Here is a 19,687-nt window from a genome sequence, read left to right as displayed (position 1 = left end):
ATTACAAAGGTTTATTATTTTTTTTTAGAAATTTTTATTAGACTGGCTATCTTTGATACATTTTTTTTTATGAGTCATTGTGCAATCAATGGATTCAGCGACGTAATTGCTAAAGCGCTCTATGATGGAAGTGTCCTCGGGTTCGCACTTCGTTAAAGTCACCAGAAATTTAAAGTATTTTTTTTTTTTTAATTGAACCATATTGCCAATTTATCAGTGTAATTTGCTTAACAACTTCATTTGGTATGCTTATAATATTTTCTAGGGCAAAGTTCCTCTTTTGTTTGAATCGATCGATGTGGGAATTGAACCCGTGTTTTTAGAGCCTTAGAGCTAGAGCTTTACTTACATGGCTTTCATTACCAAACCGACTGAGGCTTTTGTACAATCAAAAAAATAAACGAGTAAAACTTACTCGAATCGATGTTAAATTAACTCTTTTTCGTTGTGATTTTTGATTAACTATATTTTAGAGTTGATTTTACTTCTATTTAGATGTGATATTCGGAAGAGTTTAAACTTTTTTGTCAAAAGAGCGTAAATAACTTTTTAAGAGTGAAAATAACTCTTTTTAAGAGTTAAAATAACTCGTTTCAAGAGTTAAAAGAAATCTGTTTTAGAGGTAAAAAAACTCTTTTAATTTATTTTTATTTCTCATTTCATTTATTAATATTTTCTTGATCTCAAGTTCACCATGTTCCGAGCAAGATTATCACATATGATACAGTGCACATATGTATCTTCATGAAACACTGTTAGGCATATTTCTAATTGATATTCCATATGAACTTTGTCAAACGAAAATCTTCTTTACTGAAGTATATTCTTAAAACGAAAACACTTAAGCATATACTTCAGTCGAGATGAAATTTTACACCGAAAAAGAGTAATAATTAATTGAGTTAATTCGACTTGCACGGCAGAGTTGTTTTAATTTTAACTTTATTTACTAAAATTTACAACGAAAAGTGTAAGAATTACATCGATATTCTTCGAGTTAATTCAACTCGGCGATAGAATTGTTTCAAGTCTACAGTTCTTTTCTTAGTGTACCAAAGAGGGATTTAATATAACACAGAAAAAAATATTTCGTAAAATTGTTAGTAAATGTTTGTGAATTCCTATTGGGAACTTACGAAATGATCGTAAATCGTATAATCCACAAAAAAGTTCGTAAAAGATTGTAATGTTTCATAAACATTGTTCGTAGCATGATCACTTAACGAGCACTTTGTCTTCTTTTACAAACTTTTTTTTTGTAAATGTTCGTAAACACACAAAAAGTGTTCGTAAAATGTTGTCGTTTATTCGTAAAGTTTTATCAGACAAACAAAAATATATATACGAACAAATGTTTGTAAATGAACAAAAAGAGCTCGTCAATTGATCAAGTTACGAACAAAGTTATACGATTTACAAGCATTTCGTAAGTCCCCAGTAGAAATTCACAAACATTTACGAACAATTTTACGAAATATTTTTTCTATGTTACTCTTTCTTCAGTTATTTGAAAGATCATCTAACCGAAAGATACCCCTAGGGGCTGGGGTCTTATCAAAAAATTGCAAATGTTTAAAGAAGTCATTTCGTTTTACATTGTTTGTTTTTTTGCAGGAAGCAATGTCTTGAATGCCGTGAGTTAATTCAAAAGATAATAGCTATGCTTTAAAATGTATTACATTGAATGTGATCCCATAATCTTCTTTCTCTATCTCTCTGGGGCTTTCTTTCCAGCCAAAGACCAAACACTTTCATTGCCAAATTTTCCATCGTCACCTCTTCTTCTTCCTCGTCTATTTTGACCCAATTCCTTCCTTATGCCATCAGTTCCAAGCACTTTGCTGCCGCAATTTTGTGACTGAAGACGGCAAGGCAAATTTTATCATTTAGAAATTTGTGTCGTATGTCCAACACAATGATAATTATCCCACAAATTGTTGTCGCTCAATCTTTTGTGGAGCTCCACTCCACACACTCTAGCATAAAATACTATCAAATTGTATGAACGACCTCCAAATGCATCATCGTTCTCCCCGTACTCCCATAGGCGCCAAAGAAAAGGTGCGTAATTTCTCAATGATTGCCGGTGATCGTTAGATTAGTGGGTGGAAGTACAGAAAAAAATGCGCCAAATTTGTTCAATCAAGGCCAAATGGGTTTAAATTAAGGTTTAAAGAAGATTGTCAATGGATATAGGAAAATAGATTATCATGCTGTCATTATCCAATATCACGGTTAATTTATAAATAGGAGTGAAAGTACTATTTGATAAGTTATTTTTATTTATAAAGATTCTATTGTTGATTCTTATTGATCTTGAACTCGAAATTGTTTTTCAAACATGAAAATCCTATTATTTTGCCGTGATACAACGTGAAAAAGCTTCGTATGAGGTTGCACAATGATGCAAATGCAAATGAAATGCTGCAATAAGATCTCAAAAACTGATAGTCATGCGCAAAGGGGTAAAAAAAAGGCATTTTTACAAAAATAATAACACTATCTTATATTTGAATATTTGCACAAGAATATATAAATCCATTTTGCGAGAGAACATCTGGTTGGATAATATTGTAAGATGTACCATGCCAAAAGATTATGTGTTGGAAAATGAGGCCAAGAAGCATGATGATGATTTAGGATTTAGTTGTATAGTAAAATCCCTCTGAAATTTGCCAGATAAATTAGAAGGTTTGTTTACACTAAGCAACTTTTAGTGAAAATAGACTATTTTTAGCAATTAATTGCTCTTTTGAATGCGGTTTTTGGCCTTTAAGGTGATTCAAAGAGTTTTAGGTTATGTCAAATCTAACCTCAAAAATTCTAGACATTTTTGTGGTACAGAGTCTGTAAATTTGTTAGTCTCTCAAATGAGACACTCAGAGCAGAAGTGGACTATTTTAATAGGAAAATGCATACAAAGGAGACCACTTCTGCTCTGAGCCTCTCAAATTAGAACGACACGACGCCGGTTGAATTCAAAATGCCAATTGTGGGGTTATGTTAAAAAAATTCGTGTTGTGGATGATTGAAAATTATATTTCTGTGCTGTTTCTTGAATAGTTATATACATTATGATCGTATCGCATTAAAAGAAAGAACGTCACCACGAAGACTTGTTAAAAAAACACGGATATATTTGATTTAAAATACAATTTAACCTCACATAAATTTCGTAAGTTAGGAAAACATCGTTCAAATTTAGGAGGTGAGAAATGTCAAAAATACCCCCCGAGCGTTCGAATTTAGAAGACTCTACTGTAGTTATTTAATTATGACAAAAAATCACTGATTAGCTTTCTTGAAATATTAATTATGTTTAAATAAAAAATCCTTTTCCTATTTTTCTGACCCTCTATAGAAGTTGGGGAAGTTAGGTTATATCTAACCTCAAATTTTACTATAATCTATTTACGAAATAACAGAATTAGGGTCATTGATATGTTTACTTTTTAAAGTTTAATGGATAAATAGGATAAAATGGGATAATTCGCACTCATTTCTAATTCGGAATTTTAAGATTTCCTCACTGCTTCAAATAGAGAGAGAGAGAAAAGGAAGACCACGGAGAAGTACAAGTCCTACACTCAAGAGTACTTTTTCGTATATTTGTTTCATTTAAAACATTTAAAACAGTAAGGAAATTGACGAAAATCTCATTATTCTGAACTAGATCTTCTATTTTTCTAAATTTTAGAAACTAGTAGAAAGAAATGATTAGTAATTGTTCAAAATTTGTGCCATTTTTATTACAAAAGTGCGATATTTGTACGCGTCCTCCTATTTGGATAAGACGTGATTTAGGTATCAAAGGTTATGTTGGATTTATAGACTCTGAAAAATCTCTACTTATCACCTCATTCTAATTTTAGCTGTGATTCTCTTTTAATTCAAGCTATTTTTGCTTTTAATTGCTTCAATTTTTAGACTTATATCAAGTGGCAATAAAAGATACAGGCGTTAAAATTAATGAGAAATTATGGGGATCCTACTTTAACCTAATAGGTTAAAAAAGTTTGAGATTAGAATGCTTTTAAAATAGAAATACATCAATGCAATGTTTAAAAAATTGTCCCAATTTTATTCCAAATTGCGTTTTGTGTTCCTCAATCGAATAAGAAAAATGTAAAATTAAAGTTTTTTAAAGGTTAAGACCTACATAACCTCACATTTTAAAATTATCTCTCATTTCTAAATGACTGACCTATTGGGCTTAAAAAATATTGTCAAAATTAACAAAACTTTAACATCTTGTCCATTTTAAAAAAGTGTTACCGGTGAAAAACTCGACAGAGGTCAAAGGGTAAGAGAGGTTAGAGTCTAATGCTTCAAATCAAAAATAGTTTATTTAAATTAAAAAAAAATGGTTTTTAATCGCTTGTAGTGAACAAAACGTTATGACCTAAGGTAAAATTTTGGGCTTAATTCATTTATTGATAGCACAGCAGATAGATATTAACGTGAAATAGAGGCTTAATATAACCTTCAAACTTTGGATGAAACAAACTTGACAAATTTTCATCTGAACTTAAGCAATTATTTTGAAGAAAAACTATCCTTTTGATGAGAAAAGTACAGCAAAACTATTCTTTCGAGCTTAAGATTTTAAATTATAACCTAAAAACATTACAAACAAATCTTCGAAATTAAAAAAATGACGCCTTTTCTTTCTTTAACGAGTATTTTAAAATGGCCTAGAATACAATTTTAAGTTTTCAAAGATAACTCTTTATTTTTTTAATCCGTAAACTTTTTTTAAAAGCGAATTCGACTACTCTAAAATTAGGGAAGACCTGAGCCCAATTACACGGTTGTAATAGATACGTTTTTGAAAATTCCGATTAACCAGACAATCGGCAAACGAAATAGGCAGTTATCAATGGTGACAGGTTATGTTCAAGAATTTACCCTCTGAGTTAGTAATTTTAGCAGTTAATACATTAGAAACAAAATGTTTAAGCCTAAAAACATAAAAAATAGTATAATCCAAACCCTATTTATTTGTGGTTAGTTTTAGTTTTTTTTTTCGCACTATAAAAAAAACAAAAATATAGGTTTTAAACTCCTAAAGTTAATTGAGTAGAGAAAAATAATTTGTTAAAAAATTGTTTTTGTCTTTGAAATTAATTTTTAAATCAATTCTGGCTACACGCAAACGAGATTTGTAGAAACCAAAATTTATATTTTTATGATGTGGTTTATCAATAACAATCCTAATGGCTCTGGTGCACCTTTTAGATCAGGAAAATTTTATGAAGTCAAAAAGTCGAATCCCTTTCTTTCACGCGCGCTTTGCATATGTCTGTTTCATACTTTAGCATTCTTCTTCCTCTTCTTTTAAACATCACAACAGATCCAATTCAGCTCAATCGAAAATGTGCGAAAGAATGAGATAGACATACGCAAAATGTGTGAGAAAGAAAGAAGTGTGAATTTCGACTTTATGAAATTTTCCTGATCTAAAAGGTGTGCCAGAGCCATTAAAGGGTAAATTCAATGGATTCGAAAAGATCCCGGTCGAAATTCCGAAAACCAAAATCCCCCATGGCTCTTTTGTATTTTGGTTTCCGCTGGATTCGAACCCAGGATGTTTGCATTGTAGAGAATTCTCTACGTTTTAAGCTAATTTGTGCTCAAAACTTAACTATACTTAATTATTTCCTTTTTGGAAATATTAGAATAATCCTTTTGAATGAAGGAAATTATTAGAAGAATCAATAAGTGGGTTAATGGAATATTTAGTCTTGAAGGTTTATTTTTCTTTAACAAATGTATAAACATTAACTCTTTCTGAATACTGGGCCATTCAACTTACGCATTAATATGTCAAAAATCACGTCATCAGCAAGAGCTCAATGTGCTTCTACATATTTATTTATTTATTTTGAAAAATAATAACATTAAAAAAAGTTTTTCCAGTAAATATATTTTTCAAGAAACCACAGAAAAGTAATTAAAAATGGGCATTGGGAAAATTTTCCATAAGAAAATATTCAATATGAAAAATAAATTAGTGGTATAATAAGAAAAAAAAAAGAGCTGACAATTGACGTAAAGATGTGCTCTTCCAACACAGTTTTTATTCACATGAATTTTTCGAGAAGAGTACTTGGTGTAATCAGTGAAAAACCTTTGAAAAAAAACGTAAGAGATTTCGCGTGTTTGTGGTTGAATGAAAATTTCCACTGATTTTTTTTTTCGTGGAGATCGTGCCAAATAATTTTTTTTAATAGATTAATCGCAAAATCTGGGTGACTTTTTTCCACTCCGATCGTCATTTTGTCAACCAGATTGAACTGGTGGAAAAGTTTTTATTATTTTGGATTTTGTGGTAAACTAGAAAAATTCACCCAAATCTCACTGTACAGAGAATTTTATTTTTGATTATAAATTCTAGTATAAGAGAGGCACCAAAAAAAAAAGAGAGAGACTTTATGACCTCGAGATTCGCGCATGATCTCAACAATTTTCCTATCATACCGCCAATTTCTTGTTTACATCACTGATTTTTTTTGTTACTTATTATTAAGTATAAATATTAAATTATACAAATGTGGCGCGATAGATAAGTGAAGATGAGAGGGGAAAAAGGAAAGAAAATTATGCTGCTTCATTTTCCAACCAGATTTAACTGGAAATAGCTTCTGAGAAAAAAAAGAAGAGCATTCGAAAGATCAGTCAATGTGATTGAAATCGAGGGTTGTGACATTCATGAGCAGGCTCATGTCTGTTGCCCTCTGGACTCTCCAGCCGCATCTAAAGGATTGTCCGGATGTATGGAAAAAATGCCCCTATTGGGAGCAGAAAAACAAAGAGAGTATCATCACTCGCGCAATTAATACAATTCATAATGTTGTCTATTTCTGTCTTGAGTGTTGGGGTTTTTATTATTAAAAAGTGATTATTGCCAACGTAGTTATCAGTACTAAACTGGCTCAAGCTGGTTCCTTCACTCTGATTTATGTACAATCTTTGCTTATTTGCGCGCGGAGAATGTTGTAGAATATTTTTTTTTTTTTTGTTTCTAGTTAATATAAGCACAATCCCTCTGCTTCAGCTGTTTACAAAATCCGGATTTACTGCGCTCTGGATCAACCATCCAGAACTCTCACAGAATTATGGTTGAACTTTGGGGTGATCTTGTTGCTTTTGCACTTTCCTATATTGCTCTACTTTGACCCTTTCATCTCCTTTCTCTATCCATTCGCAATTTATGGGATATTGACATGATGAGAGAAGTATACGCGATCACAGAATTTTTCTCTGCGACAAAAAAATTAATAATACCCTCGTTTACAGCCGCCTTCCTGCCGTAGAAAAGACAGAATTTAAAAAAAAATTCCACTGAATGTGTGTAAAAACGTAAGAAAGCACGTGGGCACCTAGTGATCTGGCCGCGAAGAGTAAACTCAAGAGCGTACGCCGAAAAAAACTCCAGAGCTTATCATTGATTCATGTGTTAGAAGAGTCTTTTTTTTTTAATTCTGCGTGGTCTCTGCTCTTTTGTGCTAATCTATAGCTAGAAAAAAAATTTGTGTTGCAGAGTGGCTGGTACGGTGGGAGCTGTAGCAACTTGTCCACTAGAAGTGGTCAAGACACGCCTGCAGAGTTCTTCGGCTTTCCTGTCGGCTGGACCCAGAGTGCCTGAACTGCCTGGTGGCGGATCCGGTACGCCGGGCAGCTCAAGTAACTCCACAGATGCCCTCCTGCGACCAGAACAGAGGCGACGACTCTGCACAACAATCCTCAGAAAGAGGCCACAAGTAAGTGACAAAAAAAAACAATTAGGGGAAAGTACTCTCCCTTCGAACGCACTACATCTATCAAAACCCGGTCAAATTGACCGGTTTAAAAACTTTTTAAAATTAAGACATTATTTAAAAACAGTATAATGTCACAATCAAACTTTATGATTTTCCTAAAATACTTAGGGTAAGTGTGCCAAATTCCGGCCAGCTTGCAATTTCGGCCACCTTTTTTGTTCTTCGAATTTCCATGAACTTTTAGATTTTACGTACTCTAGAAATTATACAATGCAAAAGAATAACAAAAAATGTAGCTTCGACAAACGAGATGACGTGAAAAAGATATTGGAAGAATTCCCGAAGGGCAAGGAACTATGAGAATGAAGGTGGCCGAAATAGGGCACCAAAGCTATCTCTAAATTTTTATTCATTTTAAAATGTATTAAGAATGATTTTAGAGTAAATAAAGACGGTAAACTCTTTACAAGATTCCAAGCAACACTTTTTAGGAAGAAAGAATAAAAAAAATCAATTTGAATTTAAAATATTATGGCGCTGGCACACCTTTTCAATTGAGTGAAATTTAATCGATTGAAATTTTACTTCTTACTCTTTCAAACTAAAATAAGATATATTTGTTTTGTTCTGTAAAATGAAAATTGGAATTTCAATTTCATTTTCAATTTCAATTTCAATTTTCATTTGCCAGAAACGGATAGCTGCATCTCATTTTAATTTGAAAGAGAAAAAGGTAAAATTTCAATCGATTGAATTTCACTCAATTGAAAAGGTGTGCCAGCGCCATTACATTTCAAACTTGAGACTTTGACGTTTGCATGCAACTATGCCGAAATTTGGCTCACTTACCCTACCAAGACCCGGTCAAATTGACCAGTTCAAAAACTTTTTAAAATTAAGACATTATTTAAACAGTATAATATAATGTCCCAATCAAACTTTATGAATTTCCTAAAATACTTATGCATGCACTGAGAAAAAGAAAAGGGTGCGACTAACTTTTTTCCTCAGAACTTTAACAGTTTTTAGGTGTAAAAATATATCAACATTTTTTAATGTTAATTTTACACCTTTTCAAGGGTAAAATTAACATGAAAAAGGGTAATATTAACCCCTAATACACCTAAAAAGGGTAATATTTACAGCGGTTTTGGATCAATACTGCGCAGGGTAAAATTAACATTTCCGGAATGTTATTTTAACTTTTTCGGATTTCTCTCACTCAGTGTGTAATATATTTTTCAGTGTTTTAATTTTAATTTTTTATTCTTTTTCAAGAAAATTTGTTGAGTATCCTATCCTACCGTAGTTTTTCATTTCATAGCGCTAGGAAAAACGACCAAAAACAGTCGGAAGGTATAGTTTTAAGTGTCTAGGAAAGATAAGAGAAATTCACGTTATTCGAAGACATGAACGTTCGAAAGGAGAATACTTTGCCCTACAGAAGAAATATGCCCAGGAATCTCCAAATAGTTTGCAATTTCTGTTTTTTTTTCCATTAATTCCTAAAACTTGATGAAATTTGATTGAAATAGTCCCAACATGAAAAAAGTGTACGAGTTTAATTCAATTTATTCTTATTCATCTGAGAAGCTATGAATAAATTGAGGTTAGTTTGCCATAACCTTAAAAACGTATAGCCCTTTAATCGGTCAATAGGTTAATTTAATACCAAAAATTTCAGGTTATGTTACACCTATTAAAAAAATCTAATAGATATTTCGCATAACAGAATCTCTTAATATGCAGATGAGATAAATAACAAAGGCAAAAGGAAAATTGTAGTTAAATGTTGGTTTTGTTATAAGTTTAAAAATTTCTAACCTCAAAAACATATAAAGAATCCTGGCTGTTTAAAATGTTTCAAGATCCAGTGAATAACATTTAAGAAAAACAATTGTAGATTTTTTAATTTTTTATTGAAAACTATAAATTAATATTAAAATAAGATATGAAATATAGATTTAAAATTATTTAAGTCCGCGTATTCAAAAAATCCTTCTTGATTTATTACTTTATTTTTTTTTTATCAAGTAATACTGTGACATTAGCGACAAGCCATTCCTACAAATTTAACTGTAGAGCCTAAAGGGCTTTTACAGTAATACAAAAGGCATGCATGCCTCTTAAAACTGATATTAAAATAAATATTTAATAGGTTTTTTGCAAGGGATTCATTGAAAAAAATCTAAAGGAAATTATGAGATTTACTGGGTCTTCTTTTGTTATATAAGTTAGATTTTGGGGCGTGGCCTAATGTTTAGCGAGTAGAGCCTATAAATAAAAATGGTAATAATAATGCTCTATTTGAACAGAGTAAGCTAAGGGCAGAATCACATTGACAGGAAAATGCTCACCGTATTTCATTAATTTACTCATTTCCATTGCAATTTTGCCAATTTTACTAAATACTAACCGATTTCAATTTAGCTGAAAACATATCTAACAGCTGACTTATGCTATCCTTAAATCGACACTTTCGAGGCAGTGTCATTTTCATATATTTGGTTCAGGGGGATGACATTAGCTCTGAAAAATGCGACCAGTTTTAGTGTAAAGTTTTCCCTGTTTTCGCACACATTTCACGAGATATCTCCGAAAGTACGTAGGTTGTGAATTTGGGGTTTTGGGTTGCCCATTCGATATTAAATTAACTTCTATTTTGTATTTGTATTTTTTTGCTAATTCATTCCACAATGACAGAAAACACCGAATAAACTCCAAAGTTTGTTCGGCACGCTGGAAACACATGGGAAACATAGGAAACGTCATGATCCTGATTTAGTTATCACTTTTTGTTTGAGAACTGCTGATCGGTCAAGCTGATCAATTTTGCAAAAAAATATGCTGAAAGCGCTGCTTTTTTTTGAGCTAAGTTTGCTCGCTGGGAACTTTTCGAGTGGGCGTGGCCTAAAATAATTTTCCATTGAAGCTTTCTCAGGGAGTCTTATCATGCAAAACATATACAGTAGACTCTCTCAAATTCGGGCATATAGGACCGAAATGTCAGCCGAATTAGACAGAAATTCGGGCGACATGTGCATATAGATATTGAGTTTACACACTGATATATATCGTAAATTGCATGAAAATCCCTCAATAATGCAAAATTAGATCAAAACTAAGACAAACCATGCTATATTTGAGCATATTTGATTCATTTGATAATCATAATCAAACTTGAAAAATGACAACAAACTTTTTTCAAATGTAACCGCTGCCCGAATTAAAAAGTAGCCCGATCTTAAAAGAGCCGAATTTGCGAGAGTCTACTGTAGTTTAAAGTAGTCATGACTATTCGTAAGTTAAATCGTTCAATTAGTTTATCACAATGTTTTGGAAAAATTTATTGATTAATTTGACATATTTTCGTAAAATTCGGATTTCTATTATTACTCGTTTCGTCATTTATTTGGCAAGTTTCCACCAGTTTATATTTTTCTTATGCCCTATGTTTCTCTTTTTTTATTTCTTTAGCTAATCTCTACAGTTTTATTGTCACTTCTCCTCTATTTAATTGTCTTCAGATACTTTTGCTATGAGTTATAGGGGAAAGTGCCCATGCTTGATATCATTGGAAGCTTCGTAATGACTATTTTTTTCTATGTTTCTTGGCAAACGTGACTTCGCAATTTATTTTAAAAACTGGCAACTTTCCCATAGTTTTTAAAATATGGTTGCGATGAGTCACATATATGTTATATTACATAGAAAATTTAGTCATTACGAAGCTTCCAATGGTATCAAGCATGGGCACTTTCCCCTAGTGGTTGTAGCTGTTGTAGCTATTAACAGCCAGTGAAAATAAACTCGAATCTTTTTTCCGGAGACTTCTTTGTCACAATATGCCAGTTCTTTGCTGACTTTCAGTATTCTTGACTTCCAGTAACTCCTTTACAATTTATTTACATTCAAAGTTTACCTGATGACCGGTTGTGGCGCTGAAATCGCTCATATAAATTCCTAATAATTTGCATGAAGCATATGCATTTTGTGAGCTATCAAATGATGTGAAAAAAATCATTGAAGGGTTAATAATGATGAATAAGAACAAACAGTCCAATTAATCATTGCAAAAGATAATTGTTAAATTGGTGAAATTCAACTTCTGGAGTTGATGAACTTGTATCAGATTGTAACTCTTTATCAACAGTCGCATTCAGTGTAAAAAAAAATGTGCACAGACCTTTGATCTATTTAGATTAATCTTTCTTTGTCAGGACTATAAACTATTTAAATATGTACATATTTTATTGGGAAAATGACTAAGTTTATTAATCTTTTTTCTTTTTCAAAATGTAGAGTTTTATTATTAAAATAACGTGTTAAGGTAGACGATAAAAAAATTGTAGGACAACCTAACATTAAGGCATTTAAAGGTGAATTTTCTCATTCATTTCTCTTTCAGTCATTTGAATTAATTAATTAGAACAAAGTTACTATTTTCTGACATTCATATCACAAATGTCGGGCAATTAAAAGGTCATAAAAGCGATGAAAATAATGTAAATTATAAAGTTGGATCAATATTTTTGGGCCAGACACTGTCTAACACACGCATTCTATTCTTCAGAAGAAAAAAACTCTCCCATGCCCAGGGAGAGGAGTCCAAGACAGTTCAATTGGCCTAATTGAAGATAATTTGCATATTTCTTTGGGTGCATTAAAAAGAGTTAAAGTCAACAAACATACGATATTGTGATGCTAAATTTAAACAAAAGGAAATGGAAATTTATTAATTGAAAGACATGACCTTTCTTTTTTTTCAGATTATTGCTATTTCATCATGTGGAATCTCATCGTCAGCGAAATCAATGAGTATTATGCAGTGTATCAAGTAAGTTTTTCCAACAAACTCATCCAATTTTTTTCATCACTCAAATTTCATCATTCTCTGTTAATTTTTTGTTGTTGTATTGCTCTTTTTCTTGGAGCATTTTGTACAATTTTTTATTTTTATTTTTATGCTTTTTGTGTGTCCTCTGTGTACTATATTGGAGCATTTGAAAAAGAAGAGGGAGAGATGGGGAGAAAAGACGAGAATTAAAAAAAATCACGATAATTGTGATAAAGAGAGAGAGAGAGGGAGATTATTTGCCAAAGCAATTTATATGTCTTTCATCCAGTGATGTCCGTAAAATTTGGCGCTTTGTGAATTCAACATGTATTTGCTAATTGATTTGTGATTATTCGTAGAATCACTCAGATGCTAATTGCTAAAAACATTCTTAGAGGGGAAGGTGTGAGAGATGCACTCATTTTTTTTCTATTGTGTTAAACTAAATTTTCCATTTGTTCTCGATGCAGGGTGAAACTAGAACAAGAATTTGAATATTTTTTGTTTAAATAAGAAATTTGAACTTTAAATCGAGCTAAAAAAAACTTAAATTGTGTTTTTGGATCATTACGAAGCATTTGTGTTATGCAAATCCTTAGCAAATTGTGGGTGATACGATAACTGCGCCCCTAGCGGTGAGTAGGCTAACTTTCGATAGATGAGACTGGGGCAAAAAGTCACAAATCGTAAAATTCAAAATTCAATATCTTCCAAGGTAAAAAAGATAGCGGCTCAATTTTTTTTTCTATAGATAGCCTCTATGGACCTTCTTCAATGTCGTAAGTTTCTTAGAATTCCAACAAGGAATTTAGAAAATAAAAAATATCGAAATTTTTTGCCCTATTTTTCAAATATTTTCCTTGCAAAAGATAACAATTATTACCTACTTATTTTCCAAAATTGATGCAATGGCGAATATTTTCTAAATAATTTGGATTTTTTGAATACGAATCCGCTATCTATTTTAGAATTTCACAAAAGTTCTTTTCTCCAGAAATCCTTTTATTGAAAATGGTCACTTGGGGTAAAAAGTAACAAAAGGTATAGAACAAAAAGTAACAAAAAAGCGAAGCAATTTCTGATGTCTCACGGCGAAAAGAAACGTATCATGTCTCGCCGCTTGTTGTTTGCATTGGTCAAACGATTTGCAGTCTTTTGTGTGTTTTTTTTCTAAAATAGCTTGAAAATCGCTTTTCTCGTTTTTTTCACTTTTCTCGCAGAGAAAACGGTGTTTTACAAAGGTGTAGATGAATAAATTTTCTATGAAAATATGTCCTCCAGTTTTTTTTTAAATTTACGAAAGCCCGTAATGAAGCGAATCAAAATATGATAATACCCAATGTCTGGTACTATTTGCCCCATCATTTTTGAGAATGGTCACAAAATTACCTTTTAGAAATTGGCTCGATAAACCTATTTCCTTACAAAATAGAGGAAAATTACTTTCACAAAGTTGTAGAGCGGTAAGTTTCCTATAAAACTGTGCTAATTAGAAATTTTGGAGGTGATCGGGCGGGTAGATTGTTAAAAAAAATAAAATATCCACTTTGTGACTTTTTGCCCCAGTCTGCCCTACTGATTTATTTTATTGCTCGAACTCAAAGATATAACAGTAGAGACAGTCCGTTTTTTTTTCGAATCAGTCGCAAAACTGGATCTTAAACGGTAAGAGATATCAGTTTCTAGTCTTCGGTGACCCCTAATAAAAAAAACATTATCTTGAGATGATTATCCCTCAACCTCTCCAACTCCTCCAAACCATCTCCTATAGGTTTTTTTCTCGAAAATGGCTCCAGTGATGAGACTGGAAAATATATCTATATCGAATTTTCGAATGTCAAAATTAAATCACTTTGGAGGGATTATTCCTCAATCGATTTGCCGAAATTTGGAGTTTTTGGAACAGTCTTCAAATTTTCAACTGGACTGCACCGGACTCAATTGGCAATGAATCGATAAAATAATTGTAAATGACTTATTTCGTTCGAAAATTTTGATATATTGGTTGTATATACTTTTTCAATTCAGAGGGTAAACGGTGAGAAATATCGACTTCCGGTCTTCGATGACACCCGCATAACTCTAGTAAATTTCTTTCATTCTCTTTAACCCCTCCAAACTCATATTTTTTTTGGTTTTCTCTCTGTCTCTCTAAAAGGACTCCACCGATTTCAGAAAATTGGAAGATTCGATGTTGAAAAATGTTCGAAGGTCAAAGTTAAACAATTCCGGAGGACTTATTTCTCAACCGATTTACTTAAATTTGACTTTTTGAAAGTCTTTACACAGACAAAAAATATTTTGTAAAAATGTTTGTAAATGTTTGTGAATTCCTATGGGGGAGTTACGAAATACTCGTGAATCGTATAACCCACAAACATGTTCTTTTTTCACAAACATTGTTCGTAACATCATCATTGGGGCCTCAGTGGATCAGTGGATAGAGCAGTGGCTCTGTGACTGTGAGGTCGAGGGTTCGAGACTAGGCAGCTGCAGATTTTTCAGCTGCTGTAATAGTCTCGAATTCGTCCAGTGAATGAATGGAAAAGTAATGTCAATACATTGACAATGAACCGCCTAAAAAAGAGAGGTTGGTATAGGAAATAAGTTTCGACATGCAGAGTTCAGTCGAATACAAATACTCATTCACTGCCCAGATCCACAAACCAAGGTTGGTTTACCGTGATATAAAGCGGTACTGTGTGTATCAGAACGCACACAGAGCACTGTGATATGGAGCAGGTTTACTCGCCTTGGGGGTTAAGATAGAACAGGAGAATGGGGAGTGCATAATGGGCCCAAATAAGTGGCCTGGGTGCAGCGGTTCCGCAAGGAATATAACCGACCCATAGAAAAAAAAAAAAAAAAAAAAAAAAAAAAAAAAAAAAACATCATCATTTGACGAACATTTTTTGTACTTTTATAAACATTTGTTCGTAAATGTTTGTAAACACACAAAAAATGTTCGTAAAATTTTGTCATTTGTTCGTAAATGTTCGTAAAATGTTCGACAGGAAAACAAACATTTACGAATAAATGACAAAATTTTACGAACATTTCTTGTGTGTTTACGAACATTTACGAAAAAATGTTTGTAAAAGTACAAAAAATGTTTGTCAAATGATCATGTTACGAACAATGTTTGTGAAAAAAGTACAAACTTTTACGAACATGTCTGTGGGTTATACGATTCACGAGCATTTCGTAACTCACCCAAAGGAATTCACAAACATTTACGAACATTTTTAGAAAATATTTTTTTCTGTGTATATTTCCAAACCAACTGAATAGAACTCAATCGGTAATGAAATTATTTCGTTCGAAAATTTTCATATATTGTTCGTATAAATTTTTTCGATGTAGAGGCTAAACGGTAAAAAATATCGACTTTTGGTCTTCGGTGACGTCCCAATACGACTAGTATTCCTTTAACATCCTAATATCCCCTCCAAAACCATATTTTTCTTCGGGTTTTTCTCGAAAAGAGCTCCAGCGATTTTCGAGAATTCGAAAATTCGATGTCGAAAACGTTTTCGAAGGTCGAAGTTGAACCTATTTAGAGGGCTTATTTGTCAATTGATTTGCTTAAATTTGTGGAGTAAACGGAAGTAAATTTTTATGGACAAAAACTCTCGTGATAAGATAATTCAAAGAGAACTCTATCTCATGAGTTCGAGCATTCCGCAAAGCTGGGACGCTTTATCATCTATTTTGTTATCATATTTTTTTCATTATTTTTTTTTTCTAAATAATTCAGCAATTATTCAATAACCTTAACTTTTTGGACATTCAAAGTTTAAGCAAACACCGCTAGTGGCGTTGGTATCACTTTCTCAGAATAAGAATACTTCCTGCAGTGCATGCATATGCTTCTTCAAATTCAAACTCGTCTCAAAGAGATAATTGAGTTCAGGTTTTTTTGCCTAACAATTGCTTGGGGAAAAATTAATTTATTTTTAGAATAACTAATAATTACTACTCTTCCGTATGTGAACGCCCTGTATATTTTTTTGAGAGTAATTTTTCAAGGTTTTTCCGTGGTCAATTCTCAATTTCCACGCGTACTTTTTCGCTGAATATTTCTAATCATTTTCACATTGAGGATGTCATTGGGGAAGAGCGCGATTTGAGTGGAAGTGATCTCTCATCCACAGAATTGGAAATATTTTGGGGCTTCTGCGGGGATTTAAAAAAAAAAACTGACGATATCTTTTGCAAAAAGAAAATAAACGAAGAGCTTTCCAAAAGCATGTTTTGTGTTGGTTGTTTGTAAACAAACTTTCTAATTAGGCCTTTAACGTCAATTCGATGAAAATTATTTTGTAACATGCTTTTCATTTCTTCTAAAGTACAAAATGTATCGCTCATTCATCATGTCACAAAATTTTTTCTGGTGATAACATTGCGTGGAATCTTCCCAAAAACGGGAGGTTCTTTTCCAATGTGAATGTATTTGTGCGAGATTTCTAATCACAAGAGCAACAAGAGAGAGAGATACACTAAATTGCCTGGCCAAAAAGCGCGTTTTGAGGTGAATGTGTGATGAAAATTTTCTTTGAATCATCTAACGTGTTTTATTAAGAGAACTTTGACCGCAAAAAATAACTCTGCAATTTAGTTTTTTTGATTATGATAATGTTTTTTTTTTTCTTTTGAAAATGCCCAATATGTGCTTTTTTTTAATCATATCAGAGGACTTTTTGTTTTTCTCTCAAGACGCACTTGTCTTTCAAGGAGAAGCTTATGCATCGTGCGATGAAGGCGAAAGGAGAAGAGAGGATCTTCTGTTCGTGGAATGCAGGGGGATCATCCATGGAGAATATCATCAATTCCCTTCGTGGCACAATTTTGCATGCTTTCATCCTCCTCTTCCTCCCTTTTTGTGTCTCTGGTATGATTTGTTGTGGCTGCAAAAAAAAAAGTCGTCGCATTTTACTCACGTCTCATTTCTTTTCAATTGCAATATATATTTTTTTCTTTATGTCCAAAAAAAAAGAAGAAGAAAAATATTTATTTCCTCTTGATGAAGTCAAACTCCTTTGGAGAGCTTTTTTTCCCTGGTTAAAATGCATTTGCTTCTCTGTCTTTTCAGGCACATTATACAGTCAGAAGGTCCGAGGGCACTTTTTAAGGGTCTAGGACCAAATATCGTGGGTGTTGCTCCATCGAGAGCCATTTATTTCTGTGCATACTCCCAGGCAAAGAGCTTCCTCAACAGAGATGGGTAAATATTTTATACATTTTTTTCAAACTTTCGATGTACCTATTACTCTTTTTCAATGTAAAATTTTATCTCGACTGAAGTATATGCTTAAGTGTAGTGCATTCTAAAAGTAAAGTAAAGTGCATTTCTGGGAGCTAAAGGCTCCCAGTTCAAGCCTGGGTGGAGGCAGAAATTTTTTCTTGTCTCTATTTGGGTGAAACTTGTGGAATTGGGAGTCACTAGTTCTGATTGTCACCTCTCTCTGTGCACAAACACAAAAATTCTTGAGATTATGTATCAAGCGAACAGAAGTGTGTTTAAAAACACTCACAATTGAATGTTTTTGATTTAAGAATATACTTCAGTCGATATGATTTTCATTTGACATTATGGAACATCAAATAGAAATATCCCTAGGAGTATTTCATGAAGACATGTCAACGCTTCCATTCCATACTATGCTATCTCAGAATGACAACTTTTCAGGAGAGCCATTTAAAGTTGGCGATTTCCTATGCTGTCTGTGTACATTTTTTTCGGAAAAATTGAATATCTCGTTACCCGAACGTCGGACGACCACCAAATTTTCACCAGTTGTAGATCTCGGTCCCAGGAACAACATATCTCTCGGAGTAATAAAAGACTAAGACCGTCTTCAGAGAGGTTTAGCCTAGTTTCCGAAGGTTTCATAATCCTAAATAGCAATCAATTTAATTTGTTCTTCTAATTCAAATAGATTAATTCCCTTTAATACTCCATCTCTAAGTCAAAATTTCCCAAAAATTTTCGACAGATAAGAATCAAGAGAAGTTAAGCCTTATGGCTAAGTCTTAAGTCTGAAGCCCGTATAAGCCGACTTGGCATAGTATGAAATGGAGCCGTCGATGTGTAGTGCATTATATGCGAGTATCTCGGAACATGGGGACCTCGAGATCAAGAAAAAAAATTAATAATAGAAAAAATAAACAAAAAAGAAAATTTTTAATATTCGAAGGCTGGCGCGTTCAAAGGCAGGGTATTTCTTCTACAATTTTATTTTTATTTACTACTTTTTATTATTAGGGGAAGTACTCTCCCTTCGAACGTTCATGCTTTTGAATAATGTGAATTTTCTTTTATTTTTTCTAGAGATTTATACACAATTATCACATAATTATCAATTATTGATGATAAACCAACTAATATTTAATAAAAATGTGTAAGTCTCTTAGGGAAAATAAAAGAAAATTCACATTATTCGAAAGTATGAACGTTCGGAGGGAGAGTACTTTCCCCTATCATTCATTTTGAGTTTACGGTCTTGAAAATAGAGCAAAAGTTTTTGTTTATAATGGTTATAGTGGAAAAGCAAATTTTCGTCCACCGTCGTCTTACTGTGACCGATCCCCAGAGCAAAATGTTAATTTTTTTTTCATAAATTGTGTAATTAACTGAATCCTCAAACGTGTATCCAGATGGAAAATTTTGAACTGTATGGGAATTCATCGAAAAAATTTCTCATTTTCCTTCTTTTGAGTTTACATTCAACATAACCTCAAATTTTTAGATAACTTTTCTTTCAAAATTCTTGATATATTTTGAAAGGAAAAGCCTCTAAATTCACCATCGTTTCTATAACAAAGTTATTTTATATGAAAAGTAATTGTATATTGCTATATCGCTATATTATCGACTTTTCTTTGCGTTATAGTTCCTGTTTTGACTGTTTGGTGGTTTTAACACACAATGAGGACTGCGGAAAACAGTCTTGACAGGAACCTTCTTTAAGGATTTTTTTTGAGTTGGGCTCTTTCTTGAGTTTTTTTTACCAGTCCTCGCCGTGTTCTAAAACCACCAAGCAGTCGTGATAGGAACCAACACAAAGAAAAGTCGATAATGCAGAAG

The 19,687-nt window shown here is 32.6% G+C and overlaps 1 protein-coding gene across 3 annotated transcripts in view; it reads left to right on the top strand.

The window, feature by feature from the left end:
* Nucleotides 1-19,687, top strand: part of LOC129807852 (mitochondrial carrier protein Rim2) — a 40,820-nt gene that overhangs the window by 6,708 nt on the left and 14,425 nt on the right. For 2 of the 3 annotated variants that reach the window (XM_055857420.1, XM_055857419.1), the window contains exons 3-5: nucleotides 7,544-7,763; nucleotides 12,533-12,600; nucleotides 17,693-17,824. In XM_055857420.1, the coding sequence (XP_055713395.1) occupies nucleotides 7,544-7,763; nucleotides 12,533-12,600; nucleotides 17,693-17,824 (420 nt within the window). Of the gene's footprint in view, nucleotides 1-7,543; nucleotides 7,764-12,532; nucleotides 12,601-17,246; nucleotides 17,492-17,692; nucleotides 17,825-19,687 lie in introns of those variants that run through there. The other variant, XM_055857421.1, reaches the window with a different exon arrangement.

The sequence above is a fragment of the Phlebotomus papatasi genome, chromosome 3 (assembly GCF_024763615.1).
Source record: "Phlebotomus papatasi isolate M1 chromosome 3, Ppap_2.1, whole genome shotgun sequence".
NCBI lineage: Eukaryota > Metazoa > Arthropoda > Insecta > Diptera > Psychodidae > Phlebotomus > Phlebotomus papatasi.
The sequence above is the reverse complement of the archived record's forward strand: the minus strand, read 5'-3'. Positions and strand labels throughout refer to the sequence as shown.